The sequence below is a fragment of the Manacus vitellinus genome, unplaced genomic scaffold (assembly GCF_001715985.3).
Source record: "Manacus vitellinus isolate BGI_N305 unplaced genomic scaffold, ASM171598v3 scaffold_6_pilon, whole genome shotgun sequence".
In the NCBI taxonomy this organism is placed as follows: domain Eukaryota; kingdom Metazoa; phylum Chordata; class Aves; order Passeriformes; family Pipridae; genus Manacus; species Manacus vitellinus.
Genome location: NW_021940750.1, coordinates 15,504,273 through 15,517,282, shown reverse-complemented (window position 1 = coordinate 15,517,282; position 13,010 = coordinate 15,504,273). Strand labels below are relative to the sequence as shown.

General features: G+C 35.3%; 1 protein-coding gene across 2 annotated transcripts in view; it reads right to left on the bottom strand.

The window, feature by feature from the left end:
- Positions 1-13,010, bottom strand: part of SCFD1 (sec1 family domain containing 1) — a 49,892-nt gene that overhangs the window by 15,825 nt on the left and 21,057 nt on the right. The window contains exons 15-18 of one of the 2 annotated variants that reach the window (XM_018082865.2): positions 6,324-6,420; positions 2,444-2,511; positions 1,509-1,588; positions 896-958 (exon numbers count right to left, since the gene is read on the bottom strand). In XM_018082865.2, coding sequence (XP_017938354.1) covers positions 896-958; positions 1,509-1,588; positions 2,444-2,511; positions 6,324-6,420 — 308 coding nt within the window. Of the gene's footprint in view, positions 1-895; positions 959-1,508; positions 1,589-2,443; positions 2,515-6,323; positions 6,421-13,010 lie in introns of both variants that reach the window. The other variant, XM_018082864.2, reaches the window with a different exon arrangement.

Below are 13,010 nucleotides of genomic sequence, written 5' to 3'. Positions count from 1 at the left end.
GTACCAAGTAATTCAATTTTTCATAAAACATATTCTTCATACCACACAGCAAGCAAATGTATGGGAATGCATCTATAATCAGGCAGTTAGATCCTTGCCTATCAAGAGGAGTCTTGAGCTCTAGTCTTTAACCCACTGAATAGTTTATTTTACAACTTCAGCAAGCATTTGAGTGTTCAAGTGGGTGTTCTAATCACAGTTAACAGAGTCCTAATCAGAGTTAGCAGAGATGCTGAGCACCTCCAACAATTTTTCCAAGTGAAACAGCACCGGAATTCACTCCAACCATACTGCGCCATGGATTCCTTATGACACTCACAGCACACTCCTGAAAGTAAAGTTGGTATGAGGATTCAAATCCTCTCAAGCATGGAAAGACTCAAGTCCTATACCCTGGATGGGATATATGTACCCTTAGCACAAATAACTATGCCTTTTGACAAGCAGACAGACACCCTGTCCATGACGTTGTAATGAAAGAGCGGTGTGTTCTTGCATCCCTGACAGTCCAAGACCAAGAGAGAACTGATTTTGAATATACAGGGCTGTTCTTATCTTCTGCCATTGACTATGTAAGGGTTAAAATGATGGATGTCACAGATGCAGTTCCTGGTGCTGAATTCTATTCCTGTGAGAGTGAATTTAATGTATAAGTGAAGATAGCACAATATTAAGATACTTTGTGGATTTAGTCACAGATCCATTTACTTTCCTCTTTGTGTTTCCTATGCACTGTTAAGGGGAGATGAGTGCTTGTAATTGTCTGTAACTTAAAACTTTTACAAATAGAGACATACTTTGTTCTGAGCCATGTATAGTACTAATCACACTTTCAGTACTACTAAAATAACCTAAAAGAACTCAAAGGCTTACAGAAGATTAATCAAAAGCATACCCCAATGGTTTAGGCGTTGTGTTTCCATAGCTGGTTGGAGCTGAAGCCATCTTAGTGAAAGCCCTGTGAAAGCAGTGATAGAAATCAAATATTTATCTCATGGCACATAGGGCTGTAGAATGTTCCCCCCTAGTCATCTGAAAATGAAAAAACTTCTGCATCTCAAACTCTTTTGGGAAGTAACTATTTATTATATGCGTCCCTCTTGTCTACCAATACAATAGGAATTAGATTTGAGACTTAAAAAACAAACACTTTATTTTGCTACCATGTAAAACTAGAAAAACCGATAGGCAGCATCACTTTTTGGTATGAACAAAAAAACCTTTGGAGTTTGAATTAGCACAACTTTTCATTTAATTCAGTAAGTTGTTTCTGTCCTGGATCATTAAGGGCACTACTACGTGTCATTGTTCAATAGTGTTCTGGCATTACTGGAGGTTAGTTTTAAAATAAGATTTGCATGTAGTACCATAACAGTAAAAAATTATACCAGAATGAATGTTTAAGGACAATTTATGATGTATGAGAAGTAACACAACTCTTGAATACAATGCTGGGTTCTGCAAAATGACCCACTAGCCTCATATAGGATAAAAAAGAAAATACTTACTTCCATTGTTTTATGTAGCTCAAAGGAGCGAGATTACAACCTGCATCCATCAATGCTTTTTTATACTGCTCCAAATCAATCTGCAATTATGAAGTGGAGAATTACATGAGGTTGAAGGTACTCTAATATCTGTATCTAAATATTAAGCAAGCAGTGCAAAGTTATAGCATTAACCAAAGTAAGTTAAAAACTAATTATGAGTCTTAATTCTATTTCCTACGAAGTATGAAAATATAACTTAAAATAAAATTTGCCAACAGCAGCTCTTATTAAATCCTGTGCACTTTCAGATATGGAAACAGTCTTTATATCAGCATTTTTAAAAAATCCCTGACAGAATGTTGGTTTCTGTAGAATGTCACAACAGCAGATACTAAATGAAGAGGAGCTAATATACATTTATAAGAACACTTTCTATTTGCCTAACCAAACATTTTTTCCATCACATAATATTTCGACAGTGCAAGAAGATTTTTCCTTGAAATTAATAATCTTAAATTCAAAAGAAATATTAAGAAATTGTTTCCTGAATTATTCAGATATTGGCACAAGATGTATTTCTCCTTTATTCATCTGCTAGTCAACTGACTCAATTATTCTTTAATATACAAAGATAGAGTGAAAAGAGTCATATTGCTTTATCTACTTCTATTGAGTAGTGGAGCAGAATAATAGACAGCATGCCAAGATGAGTCTTGCAGTAACTGATCTAAATATTCCTTCTTACTAGCCATTCATATCCTTTGAAATGGTGGCTAAAGCTTTGTGAGCAGACTTCTTTGTAACATTACAAAATTTATTTAAAGTTTTAATATTTCCTGGGCATTTCATACTTCTCTTTAAAAAGAAGCAGAAATATCTACTTACTGCTGAAACAATACAAAAAATCCTGTGTGGTAGAATCTGGTTTTGGAAGCTGTAAAGAACATACAAACCTCTGAAGGTGCCTGAGTTGAGCTTATGTAATAGATGAGAAATAATCGCATTTTATCTTCCGGGGTTCCTGCTGCAGTAAAAAAAATAATAAAAAACTTCATTATAACTATGCTGCTACATTAATTGCTCTTCAGTAATCATATATATGTACATGCAGACCTTTAGTTATGACCATAACTGTTATGACCATAACTGTTATATCTATAACCAGGGGCCTGTTCAATGTATAAAACTGGTAGAACGACATACAGTAACATTATTACAAGTTGGGTTAGATATACTATTCTTTCTGAAAGTTTTACACTTTTCCCTTTTGCTTGTAGTGAGTATTATTCTTCAAATACCTTAATAAATAAGTTATGCAGTGGAATTATTACTTGTTTCATGTGGAGAGTGCAAGCATTAGCTAGGAGTAGGTCCATGAAAAAGTAGACTAAAGAAAAATCATAAAAGTAAAAGCCACAGCACATTTGTTTACGTCTACGACTTGTTTACACAGCTCTATGGTTGACTGTACTGAAATACTTGAGATTCACAAAAGCGCTTATATGAACTTTTGGTCAGGAAAAAAGCGCCTGAATTTCCAACTTCTCTTCAGAAAGGATTTCACCTCCTGAATCATATGTCACACTGTCTGTTGGAGAAAAACACTTCCTATTCTTAGGAAGCATTATTAATATGACAATCAAAATTTACCTCTCCAACCAAAATGATGACGTGGCCATGACTTGAACTATAACCTACTACAGCAGATTTTGAACACAATCTTCTATTTTGTCTATAAGAGAATCACTGTTAATAAAGACTATAGTTTCAAATGAAGATTTCAGAAGTACAACTTCTCAAAACAAACATTTCAAATTAAAATTCATTAAAAAACCTGATATCTTTAGTACAATATAAGAATGCAGTTTCTTGTACTCATGGTTAAGAAAATAGACTTTTTTTCTGTTTTGTTTTTGTTATTTTTTCTTTTTCTGTTTTGTTTGTTTGTTTTGGGTGTTTTTCTCCTGCTATGGAATGTGGATCATGTTAGCAGGAGATCATCTAATCTAATCTGCAACATTTGTTTGTAAGTGAGCATATATTTAGTTTGGCAGAAGTTAAGAGTAAGTGCCGTTAAAATGAACATTTATGACTTGGTACAATCTTCTCTGGAAAGTAGGTTTCACTAACCTTTACCAAATACCAGTAAGTCAGAAGATCAAGAACTGAAGAAACTTTGTATTTATCTAAACCAAAAGCCAGCTTTCAAGGTAGACATCCACCTGGAATTCACTTAAACATTCTAAATATACAGTGTAACTGACTCTAGTTTCTGTATTTGACTTGGAAACTTGGATTCTAGCATGCCCCTTTATGGCTCGTTTCAGTACTTTGCTCATCACTAAGTTTCAGTTTCAACTGGATTAGGCTGGCATGTAATAGCATTTCCTCTCCAGGCCTGTCTGCAGTGCCTACAATGCTCCTAGAAAGTTTGTGCTCACAGAAGTGTAAGTGGTCTCACTCACATATGAGTCTAAGTGATATTTTGTCTTACTAAATAATAATAATAATAATAATAAATGTGACTGTATTGTGTATACTTTACTAAATTGTAGGAAAAACACTTTGCTTGGAAGAAGTACTTTACTCTTGACATACTACTGATGTAATCATAGTAAACAGCCTAAAGACTCAGGTCAGCTGCCTGTAAAATATTCACTACCTTTTTTCTAGGCTGTAGTCTGTGACAGCACAGAGAGCCAAACGGCTAAACAGTCTGAAGAAACTTAACTTAGCAAATGGAGAACAGACCAATTGTATTTTCCACTCAAAAACCAGCAGGCAGCCTTTAGGGCTACTGACTAACTAGCAGTACTAGCTAACTACTAGCAAAGAAAAGCCAGTAGTTCCCATTTTGTCACTCCATGATACAGTAATACCCACTGAACTGGGAGGCAACTAATAGCCCTGAGTGGTAGATTAGTCCATGAAGCTGTTAAGTGATCACAGCTCAGTACTTTTGTGAAGAGCTCTGCAGATATCATAGTCCACAAGACAAGTATCCCCATAGATAATGCAAACAAATAGTTCACTGCTAGGAGCACTGGAAGACGTGATATATTATTCCTTCAAAATGTTTTGAGTTGGTATTTCTCAGTGAATCACACAGCAGGAGTCTGGACAGTTTTACAAGAAGCACGCCCAGGAATAATCACTATGATTTAACTTAAATCCCTTTGTTATATGAACTTATCTTAAAACTAGGCAATTCACATAAAATGCTAACATACTACCATGAAAACCTGAATACTTAGCTTACGAACTAAAACTCGAGCTTGTAAATCTAATCTTTCTCTTGCATAAAACCCAGGAATCTTGCTAATGGGAATGTTGAGATGATACATCAGTCTTGGAAAACAATTTGCTTTATACTGCAATCTAAAAAGGCATAGAAAATGTGGATTCAGGTAAAAAGTAACTGATCCAGTAGGACATACAAACAAGCATAAAAATTTCTGTTTTCATATCTAAGTTTATGCAAACGTAAAAGCTGAGTCAAAATAGTACATGAAAAGTTAATTCTTAACATTGAAAAGGACTAGTTTGTATTGTTGCTTAATAAAAGTACAGATTATACATTTTCTTATTAACTTCATATTAAAAATTAATGTATGTACTGAATTACAGATTGATGTTTGACATTAAATTTTCTGAAAATTTTTTAGTTTCTAGACTTGATCTGAGATCTGTAAATTTTTAGCTCAAGACTTCTACCAATCTTCTACTGCCTTTGATTATATAGCACAGACACTACTAAAAGACTTTTGTAAAAAGTCAGCAGGATGTATATATACTCTTTATATAAATATGCATCATTATACAAACTCCAAGCCAACATTAAGTCCAGTAGGTAGCTAAAAGACTACACACATAAGCATGCAGTAACAAAACATTTTCTAAAGAGTATACTGGGAAAAGAGCAGGAACCTTGGGTCTCTAAGTACGTGGGATTTGCCAATATACTTTGCCAATATGCAGACAGGTCAGTGATTACAATTTAAGTTTTACGATCTTGCTCTGCAGGTTATTTGTTCCACCTAACTGGTATCCGATCATACTGAAATCCATCACAGGGTTATGACATACCTCAGGTTGTGAGAGATTGAATGCGAGTTGATGCTATGATACTACAAAAAGCTGAGAACTCATTTGGATCTCAACCTTTCACAGAAAGACCCTTAATGACTCCTGCTAATCGAGAATCTGAGTAACCTCAGTGTACAATGCTCTGTTATGTATGAACCACATCTGAAAGAGAAGCTGGGATGCATTGCTCTTAGACAATGAAAACAGACAGGCCATAGCTGGGTCAATGCATGCAAAGCTTCAGCTGAGTCTCAGTGAACTGGCCAATTTACATCTAGCTCCCCTTCTCTCCACCTTCTCCCTTTTATCTTTTTCCTCACACAAGCAAGAGCTACCTTCATTGCAGCCCCTTGATCTAACCAAATTCTATGAAATGCCATTTTTCATTCTGTTTGTGAGGTATATATACATTACAAAACATGCAGTAGGATTTTAAAGGATCAGTACTCTTCAGACAACAGAATTCCATGTTGTACTAACAAATACTGGAAAAACACAAAAATTAAAATATCTTGACTTTCAGAAACAATGAGTTGGGAAAGAATTTTACCGGAATTGCAAATGTTGCTAATATTTTGGATATTACTCAACTGAAATCCTAAACTCTCTAGACTGCTGCTGAAGATCAATCAGAAGCTGTTTTCTTTACAAGTCTTGCACAGGTTGCACATAAGCTCTCTACCAACCTTGAAGTCCAAGCAGGTACAGATTTATTGTGTATACAAAGTTCAGATTTGAAGTACTCACCATCTGGGTCAGAAATCATGTCCAGAAGAGATTTATCCAGAGTAGATTTGCTCATTATTTTTTCCTCATATTCAAAATACACATCCAGCTTTCGACTCTGTTTAGGAGTAAGTGTTAGGGTTAACATCTCAACACAAAGAATATTTATTTCCTCTTTAAAAGGGTATGTAGCAAGACTCTTTTTAAAATTTTATTTTTAAATAAAGTATCAGTAAAAATAACTAATCCTTGCATTATAATATGCTTCTATTAACTCTCAGGATGTTGATGTATATGTAATTATCATACTAAAAGTGAAAATGCAAGTTAAGAAAGGGATGTCCAACGTGAATGAAAAAATAATGGTCAGTGACTATTATGTCAGATTTATGTTGAACCTCCAGTCTCTCAGTCAAGGAGACAATTATTCAATGCAGGTAAGTGGGGGAAATTCCTTTATACATTAAGGTATCATCCCAGAGAAAAGTTGGCAATTGCCAACTTGGGTTGGTAATGAAATACTACCTCAGATCAAAGACTTAGAATAGTTCATTCACAACGAAGATAGATAGGTTTATTATTAGATTATCTTCCTAACACTGGAAAACAAGTCTGTCGTTATACAATGACATACAGATGTTGAGAAAATTCTCTTTTAGGGAGGATGACACAGGGACTACACAAAATTATGGAGGCAAAAGCTTTCTGGAATATATCACATGGCCATGCAACTACTGACTGCATTGCAGCACATCTGCACAAACAAGCTTGGCACTTCTTGATCATGGATTTACAATCTAAAAGTAGAAAAATGCAATCCAAAACTTATTTTAAAAAGTTCCATTACAGTGCAAATCATTATGTGTGTCTGAACATTAACATGTAGCATCAAAACAAACGTTACAAGTACTCAGCTTACAAAACCTTAATATCTGGTAACTAACTAAATCCTGGTGTTTGGACATATTCAGCTATGTACTGGCTTGAAAAGGAAACTGTCAGAATAGATCTCCATCTTAATGCTTTGGAAGTGTTTCAGCTCCACAGCATACCCATTGGGAGACTGAAATGATACTGCCAGAGTGAGGCAAGAGTCACCCGTGCGTTTCTTGGGTTAAGTGATTCAGGGAATTTTGCCTGATAATGCCAAAGCATGCAAAACTGCTATGGGACCTTCTACCCACTGCAGCAGTTGTTGTAACAACAGCAACATAAAAACTTTAGAAGTCTGGTTTTCACATGTTTCTGAATTTATTTAGAATTATTCCTGAGATCACAAATAAGAAAATGGAATTTCAAAAACTTATTTCCCCACCGTTCAAAAAAAAGGTACTTCTCTAACCTAAGGATATTAAGATATTGTAAAGACCTGGAGTGGATAAATAAAAGAATATTTTTACATTGAAAGCATTTGGCAATCAGCTTATGATGCAGGTGATACAACACTTCCATTTCTCAGTCACTATTTACTGAACTCCTTGACAAGCAATTACTTGCAAAACAGCATCTTAATTTAAACCTTTTGTGGAAGCTTGTAATTACAGCTTATAAAGTAAATTACCTTGAAGAGTGCTCAAAAAATGACCCTTTGCTACTTTTAGGGGCAGAAGAATGTCTTCTTTTGATTGTCATAGTGACTGTAACTACATAGAAGGTGCATGAAGTGAAAAAAAAGAGACAGAGCTTCTTCTTGAGCTTATGTTAGAAGAGTAGTTAGCCAAAGTTAATGTGATTATCAGTGGTTATGTTACACTAGTTTAAAGTCTGAATAGAACTGAACTACCAGCCTTTTTCCAAGTCCTAAATTCAGATGCAATTTGTTATCTGGCACATCAGACATGTTCTGAGACTTCAATTCTACAGTATCTTGGAGACTATCTGCATTATAGTTTCCCATAATCTCTCTAGAGACATAAAACAATTGCAAAGAAACTACAATTTTTCTAGTCTTTCCATTACATTTAGTTACTTTTTGTGTTTTAACTACATTTGTATCTCCTTACGTGAAGCCAAATTTAATGGTTTTAAGTTTAAATTATTTTTCCCAGACAAAAGGTATCCAATAAACAAGAGATTGTCTTGAAATGTGGAAACTTAATCTTATTAAGATAAATATATTAATGTTGAATTTGGTCATGCCCATATTATCTTAGCTGGTGATCTGTTTAAGACAAATTTATTTAGATGGCATGTAAAAATGTCCAACATAAAAAGATTCACTACTTCTCTGTATTTGTTTACAGATCAACTTTTAAAGAAAATTATGTAATTCAAACATGAATTACTTTGAATTGTAAGAACAGATTCACAATTGTTAACTTACTTGGAGCACAAGCTAGGTAAAATTCTTCTCAGTCACGTGCAACTTTATGACTGTTTGACTAAGACTACTGAAAAAACCAGATTAACAGCAGCAAAGAAACGTGAATTTAGCACTTTTTGGAGAAAAAAAACCCAAACAAACTGAAAATCCTAAAACGTCCACATTTTTTTTCTATCCACTTCCTATTCTTTTTTTCTATCCACAATAGGGACATCAGAGATAAGCAGCATTATACAATTTTTGAGACTCTTTTTGATGCAATGAACAAGAGACGGATCATTACGATATGTCTAATCAGCTGCTTCTTCACTAGATAACTAATGAAAGTTACTAGCAAAGGTGCTAATTAGGGCAGTATTTTTTTATACTGGTTTTTAGGAATTAGATGGACACCTAATCAAATTTTATATGGATTACTGAATAGCCTTGAACACTACTAGTTACCTTTTGATAGATATCCCAGACATGCCACACCAACCAGACAGTTACTTCTTGAAGAGCCAACTTGTCTAGGAAGTACTGGTAAGATGCAGATGTCTCATTTAATTTAAGTAAATGCAATTTTGCTCACTCAATGGCAAACTCACAGACATGCCAAGAGGAAAAGCTGGGGATTAGGAGCTAAACAACCCTGTAGATTCAATAAAAAAACACAGCAAAGGAGAGGTTTTTATGGGTGCCAAACTGGCAAACAAGGTGAAGAAAATAAATAAAAATAAAAAATAATAAAATAAGGATCCATTTACATTTACAGTTATTCCTTTTCTGCCTCCTGCTCTTGATTTCTTACTACGACATCTTTTCCATACCAATCTCATTCAAGAGACCTTTCTGGCCACCATTTCAGGGACAGGATCTGTATTGCAGTTAAAGTGCCACACTTTACCTTGCTTTTTTTAAAATATATTTGTGAAAGTTTTCAACTTATCATCTTTAGAAACAGGCTGTTTGTAAGCCAAAACATATTTTAGGGAAAATTACTGAAGTACATGGGAAAGTCTACTTGAGTGCTGTACTCCAAAATGAACATAAAATTCCTTCTTTTTTAAGCAAAGAAGTGGAAGCAGGACTCAATGAAATATCTTAGAGTGTCATTTTTGTAAGGACTTGTTGGAAGCTCTCCTATCCTTTTTACAGTACAAAAGTTCTTAACTTTAGGGACAAAGACAGAGACCATGCAGAAGAAGAGAGAAGAAATTAAGAAACTACTTGAGGAATTTCTCAAAGATGCTGACTGAAAACAACCAGAAATAACTGCCCCCAGAACGAGTGAGGCTGGTCAGGTAATTATAGTGTGTTCCTATCAAGAGGAAGGGAAACTCTGGAAGAAGGCTGGAAGTGGCAGTCATAGCCAATTCCCTTTCAACTGAACTGCAGAGAATGATGATGGAAAGGTCACCATAACTGAACTCAGAAAAAGTTGTTTTTGCTGGAAGGTTATTGAATGACAGAAAACCAGCATGGACTACTGCAACATATATATTTCACAAACACGTATTGTTTCTCTTACTGAACAATGAACAACGTTCACTTTACTGAACAACATTAGAGAATGAATGCAGCCCACAGATGACCATGGGAGTGAGAACGTACTGGGTCTGGCTGAGATGGTGTTCATTTCCCCATAGCAGCTGTCATAGGGCTGTGCTTCGCATTGGTAGCTAGAAGGGTGTTGATAACAATTGATAACACATCAGTGTTTTGGCTACTGCAGAGCAGTGCTGGCAAAAGCATCAGCACTCTCAATAGTCCTTCCTCCCCCCATTGATGACAATATCCTGGGAGGGGACACAAGTAGGCCAGCTGATCCAAACTAACCAAAGGGATATTCCATACCATATGATGTCAGCTCAGATATAAAGGCAAAGGAAAGGAGGGTGAAAGAGGCCATTCATCATTTACAATGTTTGCCTGCGGAGCAACTGCTAAGTGTGCTGAAGCACTGCTTCTGGGGAAGTGGCCAGGCATTGCTGCTGATAGGAAGTAGAGAATAAACCTTGTTACTTTCCTCTTAGCTTGTGTGCATGCAAACTTTCACTTTTACTTTATTAAGCTGCCTTATCTCAACCCACAGGTTTCCCATCATGTCCAGCTGGGAAGGGAAGTGATAGAGCAGCTTGGTGGGCACATGGCATCCAGCCAAGGTCAACCCACTACACATGGTATAAGACAAAAATGCAACCTTATTTAAAATAGAGTAGTTAAAATAGTGGAATTCCTTTATAAAATAAGAATTTGAAAATTTGAAAGGCTACTGCCAATCCCAATAATGGAGTCACTCAAATATCAGGCCTTGAGATCAAGCAAAAGCAGAGATACATGAAAAAAATTATGCAGGAATTAAAAAAAAACTAAACCAAACAAATGTAATTTATGACAGATAATTCACATAAAATCTGTCACATAAATTCACATGTATAATTCTAGCAAGAGGTTACCTAATCTACCCCCTCTCCAACTAATCATTTTAGAAAAATGTACATGTACACCTTTTTATATGTCATGATTAAACATACATCAGTAATCCTAGTATTCAAATTACAATGACATGCAAAGATAAGCATTACTTGAAACTCTAAAGCAGCTAGGTATTCATAATTCTAGCCCTAAATCTGTTTTCTGTTGGGTCCAGTCCTTCAGTCACCAGCTTCAGCAGAGAAAAAAATCCATCAGTGCAAAACAAGGATGCATTTATTCTAAGCACTGACAACAAATATTTGATGGTTCACTTAGTGAAAAAGTGATGCATACTTTCCATTATTTCACTAAAGACTTAAGCCAGAAAACTGCCAGGACCCCTAAGTATGTCATTAATTTCTGGTTTCCTCTTGTTGTGTCTTAGAAAACAATCCAACAGAATGTAGAAAGCAGCTGTAAACTAAACATTAAAATATGACCACAAGAAAAATTAAATTCACTCAGTGTATCTAAAGCACGTACTCTTTGCATTCATCCTCATATATGTAGTGAAGAAAAATGCTCAAATCATTAATATAGCAAAAAACCACAACTGACAATGCATATAGTCTATTTTAAGGTATGAATGCACTCCCAGATTATTTTAAAAGAGAAACTATAGTAACCTGAAGAAGAGTATGGTGCCTCACTAGTTCCTCATGACTTCAGCACTTGCAAAAAAAATTCTCTCTTATCCTAATCTGGTTTAATTATTTAACTGTACATAAAACCTATTAACCATAGCCTCAAGGTGCCATGAGAATTTCTTTTAAAAGTACTGGCTGAGACAATGCCCTTTTTTTTACAGTATTCTAGAGGAATCCATTAGCTAGCGTATCATCCTGCATATTAAAATTTCACATCTCAAGACAGAAAGTTACTTTTTCTAACACCAAAGGGTTAAAAAAGAGGAGAAAATGGTCAGGAGAAAGCAGCTGGAATACACTTGACATTCATTCAGTGAAAAGGCTTTAGTGTAGGCAAATTGCAACAGAAAAAACACGTGTTTCTGCATTAGTTTAAGACAGTTTCTTAAATATCTGGAGATGAACTGATGCTTTCTAAATCAAAAGAAAAGATGATAGAGATGCACATATCATCAATGTATTGAAGAAACTGCATGGCCATTTGTCTCATGATCTTCTTCTACAGCTATACAAAAACAAGGTAAGAAGCCTGAGCACTTGCAGTTCCACAATTAAGAATCATGGAGAAATGGATGACCAATCCTACAGAACTCTCTAATAGCAGGCTCCCTGTCAGAGCAGTGAGCCAAAGGGCTAGTTGAGTGCTGTAGTAATCTGTAGGAGGATTCCCTCCACCTCTAGTTAACCAAAAGTATGTAGCTATCACCTAATGGAGAATGAACAAGTGCATCTGACTTCAGTCCATTGCCAATAGGACACTGGTGATCAAAACTGATGTTACTGCCATCCTACATCTTGCTCTGAAACATGGTTTCCTTCCAACAAATAACACATAAAACAATACTGGTGTAGGCCTGCAGTATCTTCTTAGAAAAGTGAATTTACATCAAGGCATCAAAATACTGACATTATTGACTTCTACTTTGTCAAGGGTATTATGTACTGGTTTAAAATTGTCAGATATGAAAATTTACAAGCCTAATACTGCAAAAGCACATAAACTGGCCCCCTAATAATAAGCTAAACAGGGAGACACACTAATATCTCTTCCCCAACTTTAAAAATACGTAAAATTAATTTATTCTTTAAGTTTCAGAATGAATCCTTTGTTCATATATTGTACTTAAAAAATTCAGTCGCAGTAACAACTGAGGACAGATCTTATGCCCTTTACAAATGTTAAAGCTAGCTTAAAAACACATTGCCTTCCATGAATTATAAACAGCTTGGGGTAAAATTTTCTAATTATTGATTTTTAGTGAAACTCGGTACTTGAACTAC